General features: G+C 37.9%; 1 protein-coding gene across 7 annotated transcripts in view; it reads right to left on the bottom strand.

Annotated features, from left to right (window-relative positions):
• The window catches only part of CMSS1 (cms1 ribosomal small subunit homolog), a 380,673-nt gene that overhangs the window by 17,333 nt on the left and 336,115 nt on the right, over positions 1–27,225 (bottom strand). For all 7 annotated transcript variants that reach the window (XM_045902745.3, XM_064596628.1, XM_054504144.2 and 4 more), the window contains exons 2-4: positions 21,824–21,912; positions 4,089–4,160; positions 2,161–2,290 (exon numbers count right to left, since the gene is read on the bottom strand). In XM_045902745.3, the coding sequence (XP_045758701.1) occupies positions 2,161–2,290; positions 4,089–4,160; positions 21,824–21,912 (291 nt within the window). The remainder of the gene's footprint in view (positions 1–2,160; positions 2,291–4,088; positions 4,161–21,823; positions 21,913–27,225) is intronic.

Below are 27,225 nucleotides of genomic sequence, written 5' to 3'. Positions count from 1 at the left end.
CCCACAGTGTGTCCCTCCTCTGCCCTACTGTGGTTCCTCTCTGTCCTTTCATATGTAGGAAACTAGGGTCTTTTCTACTAAACGTTCTCATGATGCCTTATTCACTGTGTCTCAGAATGGCCTAATTTCTTAACTGAAAATGAAAACCTGTTCTTTTTGTGTATAAAATATTTTTAACATATTTTTAACATTTTCCTTTCTTCCTAAACCAAGCCATGACCATACATTCTTGTTTAACAAGATAACTGAACTGTAACAGAGCAATTATATAATGTAAACTCACTATAGAACTCAAAAGACTCTTAAAGGTTTCTTCTGACCTCTGTATCTCTGTAATGCTAGAAAATTAAAATTTATGATGTTCCATAAGTATCCAGAGTAGCAGTGATCCCACTATCTCACAAATCCTTCCTGAGTTGAAGGTGTACTCTAACAAAGAACCAGAAGGACCAAGCAACCACTGAGTCAAACTTCAGTTAAACTTTGAACAGAAGCTTGTTGTAACACTTTGTTCCTGCGATACAGCAGTCAGGACAGAGCTCTCCTCAAAGGAACTAGGCCTGGAGAGGAGTGGTTTCTAACTGCTGTTGGAGCCGTCTAGGCTTTGTGAGTCTAAAACTCCAGATCTCACTCATGTGGAAATGTACTCCTTAAATTCTGGAAAAGAAACAGACACGGGCACTCCTGTTTCCAAACTCAACGTCCTTTTTTTGTTTTGTTTTTTTAAAGCACATCACAAAGGAATTATAAAAATTCAGGGAATGGGATGTTTTTCAGCTCCTTAAGCCTCTAGAAAGCATAAAGTTGTAACAGAAAAGGGAAATCAAGCTACCCTTGACTTTTTCCAACAGCAGTAATTAGGTATTCCTAGTAATCTATAAATAGCTCATCTGAAAGAGTGGTACCCAAACTTTGTGTGGTTTGATTTTGTAACAACATCTCTTTAATCTCTGCCCCAAAGAGTTACAGGATGTATCAGAATTTTCAAAATTAATTAAAATCAGTTGTTACAAGACTTTTGCAATATCTTTTTAACTTAATTATAAATATTCTAAGGCAGTAGATCTCAAACAATAGTAGGTTTAAGAATCACTTGGGGTGAGGTGTCGGCTTTGCTAAAAATGTGGAATTTTATTCCTATCTTTAGATACTTTGCTTGAAATAGTCTGGCCTGTGACCCAAAACACTACCATAAAAATAAAACTGTAACTAGAAATCTGTGATAAGGACAACAAAACTAAGATGCTTATTAAAGCTAAAGTTTGGGCACCTGGGTGGCTCAGTTGGTTGAGTGTCCAATTCTTGGTTTCAGCTCAGGTCATGATCTCATGGGTCATGAGATTGGGCCTGGCATCGAGCCCCTGACTGACCTTTGGGCTCCCTTCTCAGCATAGAGTTTGCTAGAGATTCTTTCCCTCTCCCCATCCCCCCACTTGTGCGTGTGCACTTCTCTTTCTCAAATAGATAAATCTTAAAAAAAAAAGCTAAAGCTCTTGTCTATAGAGGATGAGTAAACTAATGTTTCATATCTATACTTTTAAATGTGTGCTTTATCTTTACTTTAACTTCTTTCCTCAACTAGGGATTCTTACTCCTTCAAGAATGCTAAAAAAAACGCACACTCAACAATTAGCTTTTTTTAAAAAAAGCAATTACAAACCTTGTTTATTTATTTTTTTAATTAAAGATTTTATTTTTATTTAGTTGATGGAGAGAGCACGAGAGAGCACAAGCAGGGGGAGAGGGAGAGGGAGAAGCAGGCTCCCCACTGAGCAGGGAGCCCGATGTGGGGCTCGATCCCAGGACCCTGGTATCATGACCTGAGCTGAAGGCAGATGCTTAACCAACTGAGCCACGCAGGTGCTCCCAAATCTTTCTTTGGATTGAACAAATACCATTTAGCATCTTAATAAAGAAATCATTCAAAAGTTAAAACTGTGAGGTTGAGGAAGGGAGTATTAGCATGTGGAAAATACATTGATTCACTGGCAGAGATACCTAGTTATAACATACATAGTGGAGAAAAGATAAACCCTCTTTGCTCCTCCGCATCAGGAAAGTTGATAGCAATAACAATGAGTCCCGTTAAATGATTAACTTCAGAATAGTAAGGGAAAAAAAAAAAAAAGGAGGAAAAAAGCCAAACAAGTCTGGCTGTACCTGGTAGGTTTAGTTCTTCTAATTCAATCACTGAGCGACTGCTGCTGTAATAGTCCTTCATTAGCTTCTGTAGGTCTTCAGGGGTCCCTGGTTTTGGCTCTGATTTTGCAAGAACATCAGTAATTTTCTTCTGCAACACGAGAAGGAAGAAAAAAACCTCAGGAAGATAGATTTTAGAATGATGTTAGCTTAGAATAGCTAAGAATCCTCTGGTACTTAAACTGCTTATAGATTTTGGTGATAGCTGAGTATGAATGTGAGTTCTAATAAATACACTTGAAAAAACTTAGTAAATAAATACTTTTTGGATACAAATACTGCTTTGAAAAATGAATGGGTGATCTAAAAGTCTCTTTGTAACTCTTGGTCAATGGCTTTCAGGAGAACTGAAATTTCTGTAGGAGTCTCCATAATAGGGCATTCCTTTCTGTTAAAAGCCAAGAAATCTTGTTGTTGTGGGAACCTCTCTTTAATCCTTCAATGACTTTTATTCCCAAGAGTAGAATTTTGAGAATTTTTTGCCAAACCTGGTTTTTAAGGCACTGAGTCTCAGTTTGGTTTTCTGGGATTAAGGTAAAACCTGCAGGAGTAATCTGAGCATTGGAGCCCACTGCAAAGGAGGACTGTAGACTCTCGATTGTCAAGTCTTGGGAGAGAGTCTTGAAGTGGCCCCATGGAAAGCAGAACAGGAATAACCTTACAGCAACAATTCTGGTTTGGATTCATTTGTGTAGCATTTACTGAGTGCCTGCAACATACTAGGAACATACCACTGTTCAGTTAATTTTCATCATCAACTTTCCTTCTCATTTCCTTCTAATGTTTCACCAAAGATCCACAAAGAGCCACTCCCCACCCCCACATGTTCAACTCCTTCCACAATATCCTCATTTCTATACCACTGCCAAGAATGGTAAAAGTTCTGTCAAATGAATTAACTTTTAAAAATATGTCATCAGTAGGCACATTTTAGCATGACCTCAGCCAAGGCTAAAACTATCTTGCTAGAGTTTTGACCTTGAGCCACCAAGAACTTAACACTCCTGAAGGCCATTAGTGTACAAACTTATCAAAGAGAAGTTAAAGTCATTTCTTTAAGGACTTGCCAAACCTCAGCCAATTTGGCATCTCCCATCTTTCTATTTGGCCATTTGTGAGCAACGAAAACATATGCATACATATTCTTAACTTTCTAAAAGCTTGCTGTTAAGTAATTGGTTTGAATCCATCTTTTTTCCTCTAATCCCAATCATATTTCCTCTTCTGAATTCAGCAGTAGACCTTCTTGGCAGAGAGCGAATTACACTGCTCTTTTCACAACTGTGGTGGAAGGTCAAAGCTAACCACACTTTCTCCAAGGCTGAGCTGTAAGAAAGCCTGTATAGGAGCAATAAGTCTTCCATGCACTCATAGGCAAATATTAAAATGTAAGGGGAGTCTTTTGCTTTAAATTATGGTTCCAAATAACGGTCAGAAATGCCTTATACTACTGTCATCTGGTTATTATTTTCTTTTTATTAATACTCTAAGATATAAGGTTTAAAAAACTGAAATGGATATGAAAAGAAAGTTGGTAAATTTCTTTCCTTGGGCACAGCCAGAAGGGCCAGAGGGCAGGACAGCTTTGGGCTTCTTCTAGACTTAGAAATTCATGTTTATCTTCTAACAACCATGAAAATGATGAAAACAAAGGTGGATAACAAAGATGTTTGGTGCTCCACAAGACTGAAATAGGAATCAGAAGAATTTGTTTTTAGCTTCAACAGAAACACTTAATATGAGTGACCTTAGGAAAGTCACCAACCTCACTGAATCTTACAGTCTCTAAAGTGGGAATTATAACAATTGCCTCATCAAAGTACAGTATATAGAAATGTGAGGTAAATCACCTGGGTTGTAAGAAAATTGTAAGAAAGTATTAATAATACCTTTCTTTTCCTCCTTGTCTTGGTGGCATCTTCTTTTGTTTCCTTTGGTTGTATCAAGAAACATTCTTTAGGCTGTAAAGAGATACAGATGAGGAAATTTTCATCTTAGCATGATGAGGTGTCAACTAATGGTAGGGACCCCAAAGTACCTAGGCCATACATGTATTCTTCATAGTATCTTGGTAATATTATACAGACAGTGATGCCGGAAGACCAATAGGCTATTAGGCAGGGGCTGGGCTAAGGGAATTTGAGAAAATCAGAAATGGCCAATGACTTGAGACTGGAAAATCTTTGAACAAAGGTGAAAATGTGTGAGTGAGTGTATATGTGTGTTTGAAGTGGTAGTGCAGGGTATTAAAGATTGAAGACAGTGGCCAGGTTTATAAAATACAGGCAGAAATAGATGTGATTAAAATTAAGATGTGGTAAGAAAGTCTTTGACTAGAGTGACTGGCACTTTCCATGAGCTAGCAATGTGTGAGCCTGTATTTCCAAGTCATTGGTTTACTATTTTGTTATTCATTCCTTTCCTCTTTCAATAAGCATTGAAAAACTGAAATAGGACATATTTACTTACGTTTTTATAAAACCAGCTGCACCAAATGCCTTATCTATAGTGACTACAAAATGAATGTTTCTGCTGATGGTCTGACAAAAGTCTCAGCACAATGGCATTCTGAGTAATCAATTTTGCCTGTTGACGTGACCCTTGAGTACCCTATATAGATTAGGGCTATTTTTACCCTGAAGGTTTTTATTTAATGTAGAAAAACAGGAGATTTGGATTAAGACCTTGATTTATAAAATAAAATGCCTCAGATTCCATATTTATTAATCATAAGCAGGAATATAAAATGTTTCCTGTGCTGGTTCTTTTATGCAACATTTTCAAACAAGTTGCCAAGTAAGATATAAAATATGAGTGAAAACTTATTCTGAGTTTTTCCTGGATTAAGTTTCCATCCCAACTAGAAAGTACTCAGTTTAAGCTGGTAAGCTACTATCTAAAACAATCTTGGCTCTACTGGCTCTGTTTAAAATGATTACAGATGAAGCTTTCTCTTAAAGTTTGTAGACAGCCTACAGATTAAGAATGCCCATGGCTTGAAGCCAGTAGATATCTATCTATCTATCTATCTATCTATCTATCTATCTATCATCTATCTACATAATTTCTTCAAGACATGGGGACAGGACCAGCAGTTTCTAGACTCTGTTTCAGTTAGTAGAAAAGCAGATTCAAAGGTTCAGGATTAAAGTAACATGTGACTCTTGAAATTTTAGCTTCTTCTCAATTAAAACAAAAACCTGCCAAAAGCAATTGCATCATAGCTAAAGAAAAGAAAGATATTATGACCTCTCTTATTTAGAAAGTTAAGCTGTCTTGTGGATGAAGATACATGCCAATTTGATGCTGGTACATGCCAATTAGAAACTGGGCCAAGGCCACTAATATGTCACAGAAGCTGCCAGATGGTCATAAGAGTCCAATTACAGGTCAGGCCAACATTCAGTTCATATTCATAAGGCAAGGGCCTGGATATGATTAGCAGATCCCTCAAGGCATACTGTAGTATCTTGTCACCAGTATCACGGTTTTTGGGAATCAGATGTAGAAACCTGTTCCATTTTGTTATTTAGCAAACGAGGGTTCTCTCTAACAGTATGTTCAATATGCAAGGTTGTATTTATGTTAGGTTTACAAAGCCAATTAACTCTAACATGACATAAATTAAATCTGGAAATGAGCTTGGTTATAGGGATATGGACTGTCCAATTCTGGAGGAAAAAATAAAAACTTAATTCTGAATCATGCATAGGAAAAAAGAAACATGCTTGATGAACTGTTTTAGTTAAGATACTGCATGAGGTTAAAATGTTAGGTTCAAATTCTTAGATCATCCTAAAGGAAATACAGTATATTATCTGTTTTCTGGGAGCAGTTGCCTTTTGTGGTTGAGGCTGGGCAGTAATGAAGAAGCTAAGTTTATGGGGGCAATTTCCACAGAGATGAGATGGCTTTATGAAGAAATACAAAATCCATTTTATTAAAAATTCCTAAATTTAGACAGCTGCCTTACAAATACTGATGTTTACCTTCAGAGAGACTAGGTAAAAAGATATAGGAGACTCAGGCCAGACTAGCTAACCATTTCTGGAAACCAATTTCATCAGTATATGTCTTTGACAGTTGATAAGTAATTTCATTTCTTTACATGAAATCTAGTGATTTTTTAAAGCATAGCTTAAATATGTAGTTTAAATATTTAGAAATATATATGAAAAAATTAATCTTTAAGTGAAGCATTTGAGGCATATTCTCAATTCCTTGAAGTGTCAAAAATTATATCCTTTAAGAATGATTCTTCTAGTTAAACATGGCAAATCAACCTCAAAAATGCCACTAAACTAAAAATGAAGGCAACTGAAAAAGGTATAAATTTGTAAGGTCCATGAAATCAGGGGAGAACATAGTGGTGGAGAGATTTCAACAATATTTTGGAATATGGAAAATGGTTGAAACATCCTTGGATGGAAGTGATTTAGCAGAAAGGTAGAGCTAGCACCAAGGTTTCTGGAGAGGTGGAAGCTAACAGTAAGTGAGAATGTTTGACCTATTGGACTCTGAAAGGGTTTGGTAGTTGGAGACACAAGGTACTACAGAGAGTGAAGGGTTTAAAAGAAGGACATTCGTTGAAAGTTTATATATAGAATGATTAGGCTCCTTCCCATCTCCCACTGGGTTATATCTCCTGCCCAGGAAGCCAAGCAACTATCTGATTACTGCTTCCTCTCATCTTGCTTTTCCTGGCAGCAGACAGGAGATTTATTCTCTGGAGAGAACAAGAGGACCAAGAAATCTGGCACAGGGAAGATAGGACAGAGGTTGAGACTCACTTCCTTTTCCTGTCCCTATTTTGAATGTCTTGAGCCAGACTTATATATTGTATGCAGGAGCCGCCTGAATTTTTTCTGGAAAAATGAAATGGACTAAGAGAAATGCCACAAGAGAGTGACATTTGGTGAGCATAGTAAATATAGCTTGCTATCCTATTATCCTGCTATGAAGTTCACTAATCAACAAGCCTCACATATGCACAAAAATATTCCATCAGCTTTTTAGTGTCTCTCTTTTTAATATGAATAGACAGTTAAGATAAGTGTCCAACATGAAAGCAAATAAACAACAAAAAGATAAAAGGTTCAAAACAATTATAATTAATATTCTCAGACAGATAAGGGAAGAATTTCAGTCACGAGACAAAAAAGAAAACAAATAAGAAAACTGGAATAAAAATGTAGGAGGAAGGTTGAAGACAAAGGAAATCTCCCAAAAAGATGAAAAATAGTAAGAATATTAGATAGGGAGTCAGCCCAAGAGATTCAACATCCCAATAAAAGGTGTTACAGAAAAAGGGACTATATAATTGGGAAAGGAGTGATCAAAGAAATAACACAAGAAAAACTTTCCAGAATGAAGGAAACTTTTCTGAATATGAAACTCTAAACTGAAAGCCCACTATGTATACAATATAATGAATATGAAAAATATACACACTGAGGAGCATCATTGTGAAATTTCAGATCATGGGCAAACAAAAAAGACTAAAAATTTCCAAAAAGAAAAACAATAACTTATGAAATACAAAGAGTCCAGAAAAATAATTGTGTTGGACCTTGCAATAGCAATATAGCATGCTAGGACTTAATGGAACAATGCCTTCAAAATTATGAGGAAAATTTATTTGCAAGTTAAACTTTTATACCCAGCCAAACTATGGGTCAAGTTAAGAGTAAAATAAAGGTATTTTCAGGTATTTAAGGTCTCAAAAAATTGATTTCCTATCCATAGATACAAAGGCTGTATTCCAGCAAAATAAAGGGCTAAACCAAGAAAGAGGAAGATATGGGATTCAGCAAATAAGGAAACTAATCCAGGAGAATGTTGAAGGGACAGTGAAGGGAAATCTCAATTGCTCAACAGACAAGAAAATAACCAATTCAGAGTGGAATAGGAGTATAGAGTCCTCCAGGGAAGAAAAATGAGTGATCTATTTGAGCATATGGAAAATATTATTCATGGACATGTGGGAAAGATATTGGAATATATGGAAACAATTAACAGTAGGAACACAACAAGCTAGGCAAATGAAGAAATGAGGTAATTATTAATGCCATGAAAACAAAGAGTTGTACAAGAAAGGAGGAATGATTATAGCTCCCCCTCCCCAGCACTGAACAGTAGTTCTGTGGTCATAATTGTGAGATATTGACAACCATTTTAACCAAAATGTGATATTGTGTTAGCAGAATTAGCAGTCAGAGAGGGAATAAGGGGTAGATGGGAGAGCTGTGTCCTCATATGCTATCTCAGGAAGTTAATAGATCATGTCAGGAGCTGATAAATCAAAAAACAGCAGTATAAACTATACACTAGCAAGTATGAAAAATAGCTTAAAGCAGAGGGTAGTTGCCTCTGAAGAAAGACCTACCATGAGAGCAGGAAAGGTGATGCTGTTTTTTAATGAAAAACTTTTAATAGTGTTTGATTATCACTTTGTTAAAAAAAATTAAATTGCCATTTTTACAACAAAAGCAAATATGTTCGTTGTAAAAATAAAAAAAAATTAGAACTGGCTTTTTAGTTTCTTTTGGTTTTGGTCAAAAGTTATTTAGTACACACCCATCAAAATGTCTAAAATTAAAAGGCTGATAATTTCAAATATTTACAAGGATATAAAACAACCAAAACTGTTATATATGGATGGTGGGAGTATAAAAATGGTACACTGGTTTTGGAAAAAAGTCTGTCAGTTTTTAGAAAACTAAACATGACTCAGCAATTCTACTCCTATGCATTTACTCAAGAGAAATAAGTGTTCACAAAAGACCTGTATATGAATGTTCATGGCAGATTTATTCATAATAGCTCCAGAGAGGAAGTAGCCTCAGGTATCCATCAATAGAAAAATCGATAAACTGTGAAGTATTCATATAATTGAATATTACGAAGTGTTATGAACTGAATTGTACCCTCCTCCCTCCCATTCATATTTTGAATCCCAATCCCCAATGTGATTGTATTTGGAAATAGGGACTTTAAAGAGGTAATAAAATTTAAAGGAGGTCCTAGGGGTAGGGTCCTAATCCAATAGGATTTACGTTTTCATAGAGGAGGAAGAGACACCAAGGAGACACACAGAGGAAAGACCATGTGAGGACGCAGTGAGAAAGGGACCATCCACAAGCCAAGGAAAGAGGCCTCAGGAGAAATCAAACCTGTTGACACTTTGATCTCGGAATTCCAGTCTCCAGAACTGTGAGAAATAAATTTCTGCTGTTTAAGCCACCCAGTCTATGGTATTTTGTTATGGAGGCCTGAACAGACTAATATACTCAGCAATAAAAAAAAATGAACTACAATACATCAACAGGGATGAATCTAAAAAACACTGCACTGAATAAAAGCCTTGAACAAAAAAGCATATACTACATGATTTCATTTACATGACATCAGAACAGTGGTTGGCCCTGAGGCATGGGGTCTGGAATAGTGATTTGAGATGGCATGAAAGGATTTTGGGGTAATGGTAATGTTCTTTAAACTGTAGGGGTTGTGTTACAAAATTGTATCAATTTGTCAAAACTCTGTGAATGGTACCTTTGACATTTATGCATTTGATTGTATATTAACTTTACCTCAAAAGGAAAAAAGAAGATCTTTAAATACTGAACTTCACTTAATGATATACATGCTGAAGTGTATGGGAGGAGTGTACAGATTTTGCCAATTACTTTGAAATATGTCAAAAATTAGATGATTGATGGATGAATAGTGTTTCTGAACACATTGTAAAATTTTGGACTTTGAGGACACTGAGGGTGAGGGCTTGCAGAAAGTGAGGAAAATCTTATCGGAAACTGGAGGGAAGGGAATATTTGTTATGTAGTGGTACAAAGTTTAGCAATACTGTTGTCTGCAGTTATGTGGAAAATAGAAAACGTGTCTAATGCTGTGGGTAATCCAGCAAAGGAGATCCAAATAGTGTTGAAGATGTCACCTAATTTCTTCTGTGGCTTATAGTAAAATGGAAAAGGAAGAAATTAAATTGAAAAAAGGACTATCAAAGAAGTAAAGGTATATGAGTGCAAATCCATTAAGACCTCAGAAAGAACAAAGGTGGTACCTCAGAGTATTTTTCAGTCACATAAGAGCTCTTTAAAGAAATTAAAAGTGTGTCTCACAGATTCTCTCAAACATGCCTGTATGAAACTTAAGGGGTACTGTCCCTCCATTATCTAAGCAGGGATCCATGGAAGAGAAAACTTTATCTGGAAAAGATTTATCTGGGTGTGACTTCTGCTCAATGGAGTAAACCCCAAGAAGAACCACAGAAGACCTATAAAATTCTTAAAGGTGTTATGTATTCAGAAATACCTCTAGTTTGAGCTGAGAAGGTGAGAGATGGAATAAAATGAGGCGAAGTCTTTGAACCCTGAGAATTCTACTGTCAAGAAGCAGACTGAAAGAACTGTTCCATTGCAAATACAAGCTACCTTTCATTAAAAAAAAAGGGGGGGGGGAGAGAATGGCTCAGAGGGCAACACAAGGAACCCAAAAAGTAGAGCTGAGAACCATAGAAGGACCTTAGGAACCTGGACCTTAACACTTAATAAAGAAACTCCCAACATTTTCAAATGCTGTGGGACTAATGACTCCTTGTGCCCACCGCTCGAATAGAAATGTCTATAAAGGTTATTCTATACTTGTATTTCTTCTGCTTCCCAGGTTGAGAAGAAATGTACTCAAGGAGCTATACTTAAGGAACTAAACCTGAGGACCCTCAAGTGCCCCTGAACCTGATTAGACAATGAAATTCTGGGCACTGAGCTTATCCTGTAAAGGGAGGGTACTTTTGCTTTCCTTGTGAGGGGTGAATATATTATGTATATGGGAGGGATATAAAATCACTGGGGGCCAGAGGGCAGACCAAGGAAGCCAGATTCCAGGATAGCTATCAATGATCTCCAGGCATTCATTCCCATCTTATTTATTTATTTATTTATTTATTTATTAAAGATTTTATTTATTTGACAGAGAAAGACACAGTGATAGAGGGAACACAAACGGGGAGTGGGAGAGGGAGAAGCAGACTCCCTGCCGAGCAGGGAGCCCGATGCGGGACTCGATCCTGGGACTCCAGGATCATGACCTGAGCCGAAGGCAGTCGCTTAACCAACTGAGCCACCCAGGTGCCCCTCATTCCCATCTTTTGAATTACTGACTTGATTCCTTTTATTTTTTTAAATATTTATCTATTTATTTGAGAGAGAGACAGTGAGGAAGGGGCAGAGGGAAAGGGAGAGAGAAACTTAAGCAGATGCTGTGCTGAGTGTGGAGCCCGAAGCAGGGCTTGATCTCAGACCCTGAGATCAAGACCTGAGCTGAAACCAAGAGTCGGATGTTTAACCGACTGAACCACCCAGGTGTCCCAAGAATAATCCTGAAGATGAAGAGTGGGAGAGATATGAAATGATCAATGCTCAAATGAGTAAATCTTAAGAAAATACAATAGTTGAGAAAGGTGAGTAAAGAGGGAAAAGGATAAGTACTCTTACTGAAGAGTCCTTTATAATCTGAGGAGCTAAGCAAAAGGCTACCTTAAAAAAAGATGTCCAGTGTGGTGTCTGAGGGAGAGAGGATGGGTCATGGAACCATGGCTATTGACATCATGGAGGCATCAATGAAAAGTCACAAAACCCCTCATAAGGAATTATATTCTGGGAACTATAATTAAAAAGTCACTAGGGTTGGCTCTGAAGTGACTGATGTTGAGGAGGGAAGAGGGTGATGCAATCTCTAGAAGTAGGGAATTCATCATTTTTTTGGAAGCAATATCTGGAAAAAAAGAAGTGTTGGCAAATCTTTACACTTACATTATTAAGGAGGCCAAGGATGATTATTTAGATGTGAAATGGTTGCTAGAGGTGATGTAGTTGCATGGGTAAAAAACTTTTATAAAGTTATAAATCTGCTGCTTGAAAATACTGAACAGATGGGAGGAATGGACTCAGTACTAGAAATGTGAGGCCCAGCTATGGCAAAGGAGGGAACACAATCTAACTCAATATATACTCTTACCTGTTGATATTTAAGCCTAAATGCATATTACAGCTGCAGCATAATGCCAGGAAGATCCTACACAAGTATAAAAAACCCCTTAAAGAATAGCAAAGCAGGGCACCTGCATGGCTGAGTTGGGTAAGTGTCTGCCTTTGGCTCAGGTCATGATCTCAGGGTCCTGGGATCAAGCCTCCCCACTGGGATCCCTACTCAGTGGGGAGTCTGCTTCTCTCTCTCTCCCTCTGCATGCCCCCTCCCCACTCATGTGTGCACTCTCTCTCTCAAATAAATAAATAAGTAAAATCTTAAAAAAAAAAGAACAGTAAAACAATGAGACAAATTTGAAAAAAATTCAAAACAAATATAGCACAAAATAATTTTTTTTTCTTTTGTTTTGATCCAGGGAAAAAATGTAATAGTTACTATTAAAAAACAAATACCCTGGGGCGCCTGCGTGGCTCAGTTGTTAAGCATCTGTCTTCAGCTCAGGTCATGATCCCAGCGTCCTGGGATCGAGCCCCATATCGGGCTCCCTGCTCAGCAGGAAGCCTGCTTCTCCTTCTCCCTCTGCCCCTGCTTGTGCTCCCTCTCTTGCTGTCTCTCTCTCTCTCTGTCAAATAAATAAATAAAATCTTTAAACTCCCCCCCCCCCCAAAAAAGACAAATACCCTGTTACATCTGTCAAATGAATCAAGTGCCTAGCACTGTGCTAGGTACTGTAGTGAACACAAAAGAAACCCTGGGCCCCAAGTCGCTTATGAACAAGTTGGAGACTCAAGCTCTATGTATGTAAAAACTCTAGAAGGATTCAAGAAAGGTCAGCCTGCCAATAAGAAGGTCATCCTTGAGGTGGTGAGATGATTTCCAGAGGGAGAAGAGTAGCTGGAGGGAGAGAGGATGGGGAACCCAGAGAGGAGCAAGAGGGGATCATGACCTGAGCCTTGGGCAGTCAAGGACAGTGGAAGAGAGATACCAGCTCAATCAAGGAGGGAGCTGGAAGAGGGACACTGGGTCACCAGAGTCTAAGAAACTCCTGTGGGTAGTAGATGGCTTACAAGTGGGGACACAAAGTGCTGAAATGGGAAGTGTGGTGAAAAAACTAGGATCTTGGTAAAATCATCCATTCTTTCATTTCACAAATAATGAGTACCAATTTGGGGTGAGGTTCTGTGCTAGGTGCTGTGGAGATGCACAGTTAAACTCTGCCCTAGAGGTATACAGCCTGGTGTGGAAACCAGGAGCTAGATGAAGAACACTCATATGAGGCAGTGGGGCACAAGAAGATTTCCTTGTGAGTTCTCTGGCCAGAGAAATTAGGACAGACTTGGAGAAAGGGGTTAGGGCATTCTGTCTACCTAAGACTTGGAGTAAGAGGATCCTAAGCTCACTTCACCGCATAGGTACACCCCCAAATAGCAGCCACATCAGTGCAATGAACAAAGAAAATGACCCAGAGAAAGATTAAAATCACACCACGCATCTTTTCTGACTACAATGGTATGAAACCAGAAATCAATCACAATAAAAAAATCTGGAAAGAACACAAATACATGAAGGTTCTATAACATGCTACTAAAGAATGAATGGGTCAACCAAGAAATCAAAGAGGAAATTAAAAAGTAAAGGGAAACAAATGAAAATGAAAACACAACCATCCAAAGTCTTTGGGATGGAGCAAAACTACTGAAGATGGAAGATTATAGCAATACAGGCCTACCTTAATAAGGAAGAAAAATCCCAAATAAACAACCTAACCTTAGACTTAAAGGAGTGAGAAACAAACAAACAAAGCCTAAAGCCAGGAGAAGGAAGGAAATAAAGATTAGGGCAGAAATAAATGAAATAAAGACTAAGGAAACGGAACAGACCAATGAACCTGGGGTTGGTTATTTGAAAAGATCCAACAAAATTGATAAACTGTTAGCCAGACTCATCAAAAACAAGAGAGAGGACTCAAATCAAGTCAGAAATGAAAGAGGAGAAATAACTGACACCACAGAAATACAAAGGATTATAAGAGAATATTATGAAAAATTATATGCCAACAAACTGGACAACCTAGAGGAAATGGATAAATTCCTAGAAACATAACTTCCCAAAACTAAATCAGGAAGAAATCGAAACTCTGAACAGACTAATTACTGGCAATGAATTTAAATCAGTAACCAAAAATCTCCCAACAAACAAAAGTCCTGGACCAGGTGGCTTCACAGGTGAAACCTACCAAACATTTACAGAAGAGTTAATACCCTTTCTTCTCAAATTGTTCCAAAAACTACAAGAGGAGGGAATGCATCCAAATTCATTCTATGAGACCAGCATTACTGAGATACCAAAACTAGATAAAGACACTACAAAAAAAGAGAACTGTTGGCTGATACCTCTGATGAACATAGATGCAAAAATCCTTAACAAAATATTAGTGAACCGAATCCAACAGTAAGTTAAAAAAATGACTCACCACAACCAAGTGGGATTTATTCCTGGGATGCGGGGTGGTTCAATATTCTCAAATCAATCAACATGATACATCACATCAACAAGAGAAAGGATAAAAACCATACGATCATTTCAACTGATGCAGAAAAAGCTTTTGACAAAGTACAACCATCCATTCATGATAAAAAACTCTCAACAAAGTAGGTTTAGCAGGAACATACTTCAACATAATAAAGCCCATATAAGAAAAGCCCACAGCTAACATACTCAATTTTGAAAAACTGGGATCTATTCTTCTAAGATCAGGAAGAAGACAAGGATATTTACTCTCACCACTTTTAAAGATTTTTTTATTTTATTTATTTGAGAGAGAGAGAATGAGAGACAGAGAGCATGAGAGGGAAGAGGGCAGAGGGAGAAGCAGACCCCTGCCGAGCAGGGAGCCCGATGTGGGACTCGATCCCGGGACTCCAGGATCATGACCTGAGCCGAAGGCAGTCGCTTAACCAACTGAGCCACCCAGGCGCCCTCTCACCACTTTTATTCAACATAGTACTGGAAGTCCTAGCCACAGCAATCAGACAAGAAAAAGAAATAGACATCCAAATTGGTAAGGAAACTTTCACTATTTGCAGGTGAGATGATACTCTACATAGAAAATCTGAAAGACTCCACCAAAAAACTACTAGAACTGATAAATGAATTCAGTAAAAGAGCAGGATATAAAAGTAATATACAGAAATCTGTTGCATCTCTATACACCAATAATGAAGTAGCAGAAAGAGAAGTTAAGAAAACAATCCCAACAAGAACCATATGATCCTCTCAATAGATGCAGAAAAAGCATTTGACAAAGTACAACATCCTTTCTTGATTAAAACTTTTCAGAGTGTAGAGATAGAGGGTACATACCTCAATATCATAAAAGCCATCTATGAAAAACCCACAGTGAATATCATTCTCAATGGGGAAAAACTGAGAGCTTTCCCCCTAACGTCAGGAACAGGGCAGGGATGTCCACTATCACCACTGCTATTCAACATAGTATTAGAAGTCCTAGCCATAGCAGTCAGACAACAAAAAGAAATAAAAGGCATCTGAATCAGCAAAGAAGAAGTCAACTCTCACTCTCTGCAGATGATGTGATACTTTTTGTGGAAAACCCAAAAGACTCCACCCCAAAATTGCTAGAACTCATACAGGAATTCAGTAAAGTGGCAGGATAGAAAATCAATGCACAGAAATCAGTTGCATTTCTATACACCAACAACAAGACAGAAGAAAGAGAAATTAAGGAGTTGATCTCATTTATAATTGCACCCCAAACCATAAGATACCTAGGAATAAATCTAACCAAAGAGGCAAAGAATCTATACTCAGAAAACTATAAAATACTCATGAAAGAAATTGAGGAAGACACAAAGAAATGGAAAAACATTCCATGCTCATGGATTGGAAGAAAAAATATTGTGAAGATGTCAATGCTACCTAGAGCAATCTACACATTTAATGCAATCCTATCAAAATACCATCCACTTTTTTCCAAAGAAATGGAACAAATAATCCTAAAATTTGTATGGAACCAGAAAAGACCCCGAATAGCCAGAGAAATGTTCAAAAAGAAAAGCAAAGCTGGTGGCATCACAATTCCAGACTTCAAGCTCTATTACAAAGCTGTAATCATCAATGGCTTTCTGTAGCATAGTGGTTATCATGTTTGCCTAACAAAGCTGTAATCATCAAGACAGTATGGTACTGGCACAAAAAGAGACACATAGATCAATGGAACAGAATAGAGAGCCCAGAAATGGACCCTCAACTCTATGGTCAACTAATCTTCAACAAAGCAGGAAAGATTGTCCAATGGAAAAAAAACAATCTCGAGAGCCTGGGTGGCTCAGTCGTTGAGCGTCTGCCTTCGGCTCAGGTCATGATACCAGGGTCCTGAGATCGAGCCCCGTATCGGGCTCCCTGCTCGGTGGGGAGCCTGCTTCTCCCTCTCCCACTCCCCCTGCTTGTGTTCCCTCTCTCACTGTGTCTCTCTCTGTCAAATAAATAAATAAAATCTTAAAAAAAAAAAAAAAAGACAGTCTCTTCAACAAATGGTGTTGGGAAAATTGGACAGCCACATGCAGAAGAAGGAAACTGGACCATTTCCTTACACCACACACAAAAATAGACTCAAAATGGTTGAAAGACCAAATGTGAGACAGGAGTCCATCAAAATCCTAAAGGAGAACACAGACAGCAACCTCTTCGACCTCAGCTGCAGCAACTTCTTCCTAGAAACATTGCCAAAGGCAAGGGAAGCAAGGGCAAAAATGAACTAGTGGGACTTCATCAAGATAAAAAGCTTCTGCACAGCAAAAGAAACAGTCAATAAAAGACAACCTACAAAATGGGAGAAGATATTTGCAAATGACATATCAGATAAAGGGCTAGTATTCAAAATCTATAAAGAACTTATCAAACTCAACACCCAAAGAACAAATAACCCAATCAAGAAATGGGCAGAAGACATGAACAGACATTTTTTCAAAGAAGACATCCAAATGACCAACAGACACATGAAAAAGTGCTCAACACTGCTTGGCATCAGGGAAATCCACATCAAAACCTCAATGAGATACTACCTCACACCAGTCAGAATGGCTAAAATTAACAAGTCAGGAAACGACAGATGTTGGTGAGGCTGCAGAGAAAGGGGAACCCTCCTACCCTGTTGGTGGGAATGCAAGTCGGTGCAGCCACTCTGGAAAAAAGTATGGAGGTTCCTCAAAAAGTTGAAAATAGAGCTACCCTATGACCCAGCATCAGCACTACTGGGTATTTACCCCAAAGATACAACTGTAGTGATCCGAAGGGGTACATGCACCCCAATGTTTATAGCATCAATGTCCCCAACAGCCAAACTATGGAAAGAGCCAAGATGTCCATCAACAGATGAATGAATAAAGAAGATGTGGTATATATATAATGGAATATTATGCAGCCATCAAAAAATGAAATCTTGCCTTTTGCAACGATGTGGATGGAACTAGAGGGTATTATGTTAAGCAAAATAAGTCAATCAGAGAAAGACATGTATCATATGATCTCATTGATATGAGGAATTCTTAATCTCAGGAAACAAACTGAGGGTTGCTGGAGTGGTGGGGGGTGGGAGGGATGGGGTGGCTGGGTGATCGATATTGGGGAGGGTATGGGCTACGGTGAGTGCTGTGAATTGTGTAAGACTGATGAATCACAGACCTGTACCTCTGAAAGAAATAATAAATCATATATTAAAAAAAAGACGATATTAGGAAGGGAAAAATGAAGGGGGGAATCGGAGGGGGAGATGAACCATGAGACACTATGGACTCTGAGAAACAAACTGGGGGGTTCTAGAGGGGAGGAGGGTGGGGGGAATGGGTTAGCCTGGTGATGGGTATTAAAGAGGGCATGTATTGAATGGAGCACTGGGTGTTATATGCAAACAATGGATCATGGAACACTACATCAAAAACTAATGATGTAATGTATGGTGATTAACATAACATAATAAAATAAAATTAAAAAAAAAGAAAACAATTCCATTTATAATTTCACCAAAAATAATAAAATACCTAGGGATATTACTCAGCCATCAGAAAGGATGAATACCCACCATTTGCATCGACATGGATGGAACTGGAGGGGATTATGCTAAGTGAAATAAGTCAAGCAGAGAAAGACAATTATCATATGGTTTCATTTATATGTGGAACATAAGGAATAGCATGGAGGACATTAGGAGAAGGAAGGGAAAAACGAAGGGGGGATATCAGAGGGGGAGATGAACCATGAGAGACTATGGACTATGGGAAACAAACCAAGAGTTTCAGAGGGGAGGGGGGTGGGAGGATGGGTTAGCCTGGGGATGGGTATTAAGGAGGGCACGTATTGCATGGAGCACTGGGTGTTATACGCAATCAATGAATCATGGAACACTATACCAAAAACTAATGACGTACTGTATGGTGACAAACATTATATAATAAATAAATAAATAAAAATAAATAAATAGTTAAAAAAAATTAAAATTTCCTTTAAAAAAAATACCTAGGAATAAACTTAACCAAGGAGGTGAAAGACTTGTACTCTTAGAACTATAAAACACTGATAAAGGAAATAAAAGATGACACAAACAAATGGTAAGAGATTCCATATTCATTGATTAGGAGAACCAATATTGTTAAAATTTCCATATTACGCAACGCAATCTACAGATTTAACACAATCCCTATCAAAATACCAATATTTTCCACAAAACTAGAACAAATAATCCTAAATTTGTGTGGAACCACAAAAGACCCTGAATAACCAAAGCAATCTTGAAAAAGAACAAAATTGGAGATATTGCAATCCCAGATTTCAAGACATACTACAAAGCTATAGTAATCAAAACGGTATGGTATGGGCACAAAACAGTAGATCAATGGAACAAAATACAAAGCCCAGAAATAAACCTATGTTTTTATGGTCAATTAATCTATGACAAAGGAGGCAAGAATATGCAATGGGAAAAAGACAGTCTCTTTAACAAATGGTGTTGAGAAAACTGGACAGCTACCTGACAAAGAATAAAATCTTGAGCACTTTTTTACTCCATCCACAAAAATAAACTCAAAATGGATTAAAGACCTAAATGTGAGACTTGAAAGCATAAGATTCCTAGGGGAAAACACAGGCACTTATCTCTTTGACATCAGCTATAGAAACATTTTTCTAGATATGTCTCCTTTGGGTAGGGAAACAAAAGCAAAATCAAACTATTGGCACTACATCAAAATAAAAAGCTTTTGAATAGAAAAGCAAATCATCAAAAAGAAAAGCAAATCATCAACAAAACAGAAAGACACCCTACTGAATGGGAGGTGTTTGAAAATGATATATCCAATAAAAAGTTAATATTCAAAATATATAAATAACTTATACAAACTCAGCACCAAAACCCCAAATAATCCAAGTAAAAATGGGCAGAGGATATAAACAGACATTTTTACAAAGTAGACATACAGATGGTCAAGAGACACATGAAAAGATGCTCAATATCACCAATCATGAGGAAACTGTAAATCAAAACCACAATGAGATATCACCTGACATATGTTAGAATGGCTTAAATAAAACACACAAGAAATAACAAGTGTTGACGAAAATGTGGAGAAAAAGGAACCCACCTGCACTATTGGTGAGAATGCAAGCTGGTGCAACCACTGTGGAAAACAGTATGGATGTTCCTCAAAAAGTTAAAAACAGAATTACCACATGATCCAGTAATTCCCCTACTGGATATTTATCCAAAGGAAAAAAAAACACTAATTCAAAAAGATATGTGGACCCCTATGTTTACTGCAGCATTATGTAAATAGCCAAGATATGGAAGCAACCCAAGTGTCCATCCATAGATGAATGGAAAAAAGGTCACACACACACACATACACACACACACACAATGTAATATTACTCAGCCATAAAAAAGAATTTGTAACAACAACATGGATGGACCTAGAGGGTATAATGTTAAGTGAAATAAGCCAAGGGAAGACAAATACCATATGATTTCACTCACATATAGAATTTAAGAAACAAAATAAAGGAACAAAGGGGAAAAAAAAGAGACAAACCAAAAAATGACACTTAACTATAGATAACAAACTGGTGTTTGCCAAAGGGGAGGTGGGTGGGAGGATGGGTGAAACTGGTAAAGGGGATTAAGAGTACCCTTACCATGGTGAGCAGTAATAATGCATAGAATTGTTGAATCGTTAAATGGTACACATGAAATTAATATAACACTGTATGTTAATTATAGTTGAATAAAAAAGGTAAAATAAAATAATAGCAAAAAGAAAAAACAAAACCTAAACCTGATATGCAGCTTTGGAACAAAATATTTAATGGCTGGAGAGAAAACTGAGATGATTACACATTAAATATGTATATCTTTCTGTATTCCCCCATCCCACCAGGAAAAAATAAAATAAAGAAAATGAAGTGTTAATATTTGCTATAATAATTATCACTTTGGTGCTTACTCTTTGCCAACCACTGTTTGAAGGGCTTAACAAGTATTAGCTATTTATTTATTTATTTATTTGTCAGAGAGAGAGAGAGAGAGAGCACGCACAAGCACGGGGAGTGGCAGGAAGAGGGAGAAGCAGGCTTACCGCTGAGCAAGGAGCCTGATGTGGGACTCGATCCCAGGATGCTGGGATCATGATTTGAGCCGAAGGCAGATGCTTAACCCACTGAGCCACCCAGATATCCCAAGGATTAGCCATTTAATCTCTACTGCAACTCTGTGAGGAAGATATACTTATTATCACCATTTTACCAATGAGGAGACTGAGGCACAGAGAGTTTAACTTGCTTAAGGTCGCACAGCTTGTAAGTAAACAGATTCTCACAATTATCCTGAGCCTGGTTACAAACTGGGTAGAGTCACCCTCTCATGGGAATGAGTTTAGGGCCACTTACAATAATAGTAAGACCACAAATCATTGCTATGAAGAAGATGATAATTTTAGTTTGACAGTAGATAATCCTTAAAAAAAAATCACACATGGTTACTGATCAGGTTTGAGGGACACATAATGTGAAAAAGCTGCAAATGGATGTGAGTGGTCAGTAGAAAGATTAAGAAGAAAATAAAAGGTTGTAAGTCCAGGAAGCAAAGTGTATCAAATGACCACTTTTGGTAATATTGAAGGTAGAAATCCCATGATAAATATTCATACAATGGACCATAGCTCATGTTAGGTAGACATGAGGTCCTGGAGACTGCTGTCAGCATGGCATGGTGCTGTAATCATGCATTGTTATGAGAGGTAATTTTACATATTTTATGCTATTTGTCTTCTCCTGGGAACTGTACCAAACAGAGTACTACTGGATCTTTGGTAAAAATGTGGTACAAGAATCTAAGATATCATTATTGTAAAATACATTTATATTGAAAAAAATATTAAGGGTAAAAATAGACCTTGCTTATCATTAATGAAGCATGGTTTTTTCCCAAGGCAAAGAAGATAAAATCTTCCCTAAAATTCCACCAACAACTGATGTTAAACAAGGAATGCTGAAGAGGGGTAGAAGAAGCTGATTCCAGAATTTAACAGTTTGACTCCTACAGTACTATCACCTGTTCGGTTTTCTTTGACAGGGCAGGAACTGGAGCTGTCTCTTGCTGCATCATTTCTGGGTCTCCTCCTCCTTCATCATCTGATGCTTCTACAAAATATAAAGTTTAAAAATTAGAAAAGCATCTCTCTTTCTTTCTCCCATTGCTAGTGCAATCTTGGTACCACCTTTCTAGAAGGTTCTATCCCTTGACTCAGTAATTCTACCTCTAAAAAGCTGAATTCAAGGAAACAATCCAAAATATGGAGATTTAAGCAAGATGTCAGTCTTATTCATAAAACTGCAAAACTGAAGATTATCTAGATGTCTAACTTTTGAGAATGTTTCATTATGGAGCACTTAAACTGATTTTACAGATATTAAACTCCTCATTTTCAGATAAGAAAATTGTGGTTTAGAGGGGTAAAACAATTTGCCAGAGGTCACACACCTGGGAACTCAGATCTGTTTGAGTCCAAAGTCTTCTCCACAAGAGATACTACCTGCCCTGAAAAACAGTAGCTCTTGATACCTGTGTGCTAGCCCAAGGGGGAAATGTTAAGAGACTGTGACAAAAAGATTACAGATCATGAGAAACACTTATTTTGAATTTTTAAAATCTTTCAACAATGGAAAAAAGAAATTCTTACTCTAAGAGTTAGGAAAAATCAAAGTTTTAACAGTTTCTCTGTTTATAAAGCTCTACTGAGGAAACATAGCAACCATAGCCTCTTACTTCCCATAATGCCATACTGCCTTCCAGATTTTAGTAGTTGCTTTCCTTATCTATCTATCATCTATCTATCTACACTTCAAATCCCTACTGCTTTTTTTTAAATTTAAATTTTAGTTAGTGAACATACAGTGCAATATCGGTTTCTGGAGTAGAATTCAATGATTCATCACTTATGTACAACACATAGCACTCATCACAGCAAGTGCCCTCCTTAATACCCATCACCCATCTAGCCCATCCCCCACCTAACTCCCCCCATCAACCCTCAGTTTGTTCTCTATAGTTAAGAGTCTCTTATACTATATTTCCTTCTCCCCCTTTTTTTCTTTCTCCCCTTCCCATATGTTCATCTATTTTCTTTCATAACTTCCACATATGAGTGAGATCATATGGTATTTGTCTTTCTCTGAATGACATCTCACTTAGCATAATACACTCTAGCTCCATCCATGTCATTGCAAAAGGCAAGATTTCATTTTTTGGATGGCTGAGTAATATTCCATTGTGTGTGTGTGCGTGCATATATATATATATGTGTGTGTATATATATATGTGTGTGTGTATATATATATATATATATATATATATATATACACATATACATCCCACCTCTTCTTTATCTATTCATCAGTTGATGGACACTTGGGTTCTCTCCATAATTTGGCTATTGTTGATAATGCTGCTATAAACATCAGGGTGCATGTACCCCTTTGAATCTGTATTTTTGTATCCTTTAGGTAAATACCTCATAGTGTAATTGCTGGATCATAGAGTAGCTCTATTTTTAACTTTTTGAGGAATCTCCATACTGTTCTCCAGAGTGGCTGCACCAGTTTTCATTCCCACCAACAGTGCAAGAGGGTTCCCCTTTCTCTGCATCCTTGCCAACACCTGTTGTTTCTTGTGTTGTTAATTTTAGCCATTCCAACAGGTGTGAGGTGGTATCTCAGCATGGTTTTGATTTGTATTTCCTTGATGATGAGTGATTTGAACATCTTCTCATGTGTCTGTTAGCTATCTGGATGTCTTCTTTGGAAAAATGTCTATTCATGTCTTCTGCCCATTTCTTACCTGGATTATTTGTTTTCTGGTGTTGAGTTTGATAAGTTCTTTATAGATTTTGGATACTAACCCTTTATCAGATATATAATTTGCAAATATCTTCTCCCATTCTGTAGACAAAATTTGTTGATTGTTTCCTTCACTGTGCAGAACTTTTTATCTTGATGAAGTCCCAATAGTTCATTTTTGCTTTTGTTTCCCTTGCCTCTGGCAATGTGTCTAGTAAGAAGTTTCTACAGCCAGTCAAAGAGGTTTCTGCCTGTGGGCTCCTCTAGGATTTTGATATTTCCTACCTCACATTTAGGTCTTTCATCCATTTTGAATTTATTTTTGTGTATGGTGTGAGAAAGTGGTCCAGTTTCATTCTTCTGCATGTTGCTATCCAGTTTTCCCAACAAGTGGTTGCTCTCTTTAAATACATTTTTTGAATCTTTAAAAGGCTTTACTCATTCTCTTTGAATTTCTCTATGTATATCAAAGTCAGCCCAAAATGTGAATTTGTGAGCAACCTTGGTCAGAATTCATATTTAGGTCCAAATAACCAATCTGGTAATCCTGTGCTTTTAAATGTTTGTACACTGTGGTGGTTAATTTTATGTGTCATCTTGGTTGGGTCACAGGGTACCCAGATATTTGGTCAAACATTATTCTGGGTGTTTCTGTTAGGGTATTTTTGGATGAGATTACATTTGAATGGTAGACTGAATAAAGCAGATTGCCTTCCCTCATGTGGGTGGGCCTCATTAGATGAAGACCTGAATAGAACAAAAAGGTTGAACCTCTGCTGAATAAGAGAATTTTTTTCTGCCTTTGGACTTGAACTGAAACATCAGCTCTTCCTGCATCTAGAGCCTGCCAGCCTTCAGACTAGAACTACACCATCAGCTGTCCTGGTTCTCAGGCCTTCCGACTAGGATTGGAACCTGGGTTCCAGCTTGCCAATTCACACTGCAGATGCTGGGACTTGCAAGAGTCACAGAGTGCATAGGCGAACTACTTCTTTTATATACAGATAGATATAGATATGTATCTCCTATTGGTTCTGTTTTTCTAGAGAACCCTGATTAAGACACATACTTTTAACTGTATAGCATGAAAAAAAAAAGGCTTCTACCCATGGAATAATAGCAGGTAGGAGATTAATAGGGCTTTAAAATGATTATGTTGGCATTAAAAGTATTTATAGGATTTCTGCTTCCAGAAAGGTACTAGTAGTAGTAGTAGTAGTAGTAGTAGTAGTATTTTTCCCTATTCCTCCTGCTAAGTACAGCTAAAAATCCTGGACCTTATATATAAAACAAACATAGGCAGTCTCTGAAAGGTAGAGAGAAGAAGGTACTTTGGGGGACCTTTTGGGGTATAAGGGGCAACATAGCAGTTAGCTCCCTGGGTTTTCTTTTTGTCTCATTATCTCAGGCTCGGGGTTAAAGAAGCCATAATTTGGAAATGCCAATGGGAGCAGACAAAAAAGCCCCAATGAACATCTGTTCTGTTTAACAAAATGACCAGGAAAGAGGCCACCTAGCAAGATGGAAAATGTTTAGATAAAAACTATTTGACTCCAAAATTAAAGAACTGTGGCCTTCCCCCATTAGCAAAGGCTGAGTGGGGAGCCTAGACTTCCACACTTGCCAGGCTGTAATGAGGCACTCCAACTCCCTCTCCCTCCTCCACCTTTCACCAGGGTGGTATCAGAGATGATCAAGCAATGACTGAACTCCCAAAGGGATTTTCATTCCTTAAGGGTAATAACAAACCCCTGTTCCCCCCTCCTATCACTACCACCACCATTGCAGTATCAATAGAGACCACAGGGTAAGCCTTGAATTCCATTTCCTCTGGGCAATAATGAAGTGCACCTCTCCCTCCCTACTAGGATAGTGTTAGAGAAGGACTAGAAGAGAGTGATCACTTTCCATATTGCCCAGTGGTAAAAAGGCCACACCTACCCTAGTGGTTTTAGCAACCACTTAAAAAGCTATACAAAGGAATACACTCAAAAACACTAAGATAAATCAAAATAGAATTCTAAAAATGTTCAAGTAACCCACAGGAAGGCAAAAAAGAGAAAATAGAGAAATTAAAAACAGCAAACAGAAAGAATGGAATAAAACAGTAGATTTAAACCCTTACATATCAAAAATTACATTAATGTAAATGGCCTAAAAATGCAAATTTAAAGATAGAGATTGACAGAGTAGATTAGAAAACATGACCTAACTATGTTATTTACAAGAAACTTACCTCCAGTATAACAACATAACAAGTTGAAAGCAAAATGATGGAAAAAAATATAACATACCAATATATATTTTTAAAGATTTTATTTATTTGACAGAGAGAGAGAGGGCACAAGCAGGTGGAGTGGCAGGCTTTCCACTGAGCAGAGAGCCCGATGCAGGGCTCAATCCTAGGACCCTGGGATCATGACCTGAGCCAAAGGTAGATGCTTAACCGACTAAGCCACCCAGATGCCCCACAAATATTTTTTTAAAAGATTTTATTGGGGCGCCTGGGGCACCAGTTTGTTCTCTATAGTTAAGAGTCCATTTCTTTGGGTGCCTGGGTGGCTCAGTCGTTAAGCGTCTGCCTTTGGCTCAGGTCATGATCCCAGGGTCCTGGGATCGAGCCCCACATCAGTCTCCCTGCTCAGGGGGAAGCCTGCTTCTCCCTCTCCCCCCCCCCCCACTTGTGTTCTCTCTCTCTCTGTGCCTTTGGCTCAGGTCATGATCCCAGGGTCCTGAGATCAAGTGCCACATCGGTCTCCCTGCTCAGGGGGAAGCCTGCTTCTCCCTCTCCCACCCCCCCTGCTTGTGTTCTCTCTCTCTCTGTGTCTCTTTCTGTCAAATAAATAGGTAACATCTTTAAAATATATATATATGAATAAATAAAAAGATTTTATTTATTTATTTGAGAGAGAAAGCAAGAGAAAAGAGCACGAGCAGGGGAGAGGGGCAGAGGGAGAAAGAGAAGCAGGCTCCCCACGGAGCAGGGAGCCCAACGTGCGGCTCTATCCCAGGACCCTGGGATCAGGACCTAAGCTGAAGGCAGACGCTTAACCGACTGAGCCACCCAGGCACTCCAACATACAAATATCAATCAAAAGAAAGCAGAGTGGCTATATTAATATCAAATAAAGGACTTCAGAGTGAAGAAAATTACCAGAGAAAGAGGACATTATATAATGATAAAAAAGTGGATCTGTCAAGGAGGCATAGCAATCCTTAATGTGTATGCACCAAACAACAGTCACAAAATACAGGAAGCAAAAACTGATAGAAATGAAAGAAGAAACAGACAAAAGTACAGTTAATTTGCAAAGTTCAACAGTCCTCTCACAAGAACTGAGAATGACTAGACAGAAAATCAGCAAGGATATAGAAGAACTAAGTGATAACCATTAACCAATAGGATCTGATCAACATTTGCACTCAACACTCCACTCAACAGAATACACATTCTTTTTAAATGTTATGGAACATATCCTAAAATAGATCATATTCTAGGACATAAAATATCAACAAATTTAAAAGAAATTGATTAACAGTATGTATAAAAAACTTACAGCAAATATTATACTTAATAATGAAAGACTGAATGCTTTCTCCCTGACTGGAAACAAGGCA

This window comes from Mirounga angustirostris, unplaced genomic scaffold, assembly GCF_029215605.1.
Source record: "Mirounga angustirostris isolate CCGP_5_RB_7025 unplaced genomic scaffold, mMirAng1.0.hap1 SCAF_1, whole genome shotgun sequence".
NCBI lineage: Eukaryota > Metazoa > Chordata > Mammalia > Carnivora > Phocidae > Mirounga > Mirounga angustirostris.
This window is presented reverse-complemented; position numbering and strand designations above follow the sequence as displayed.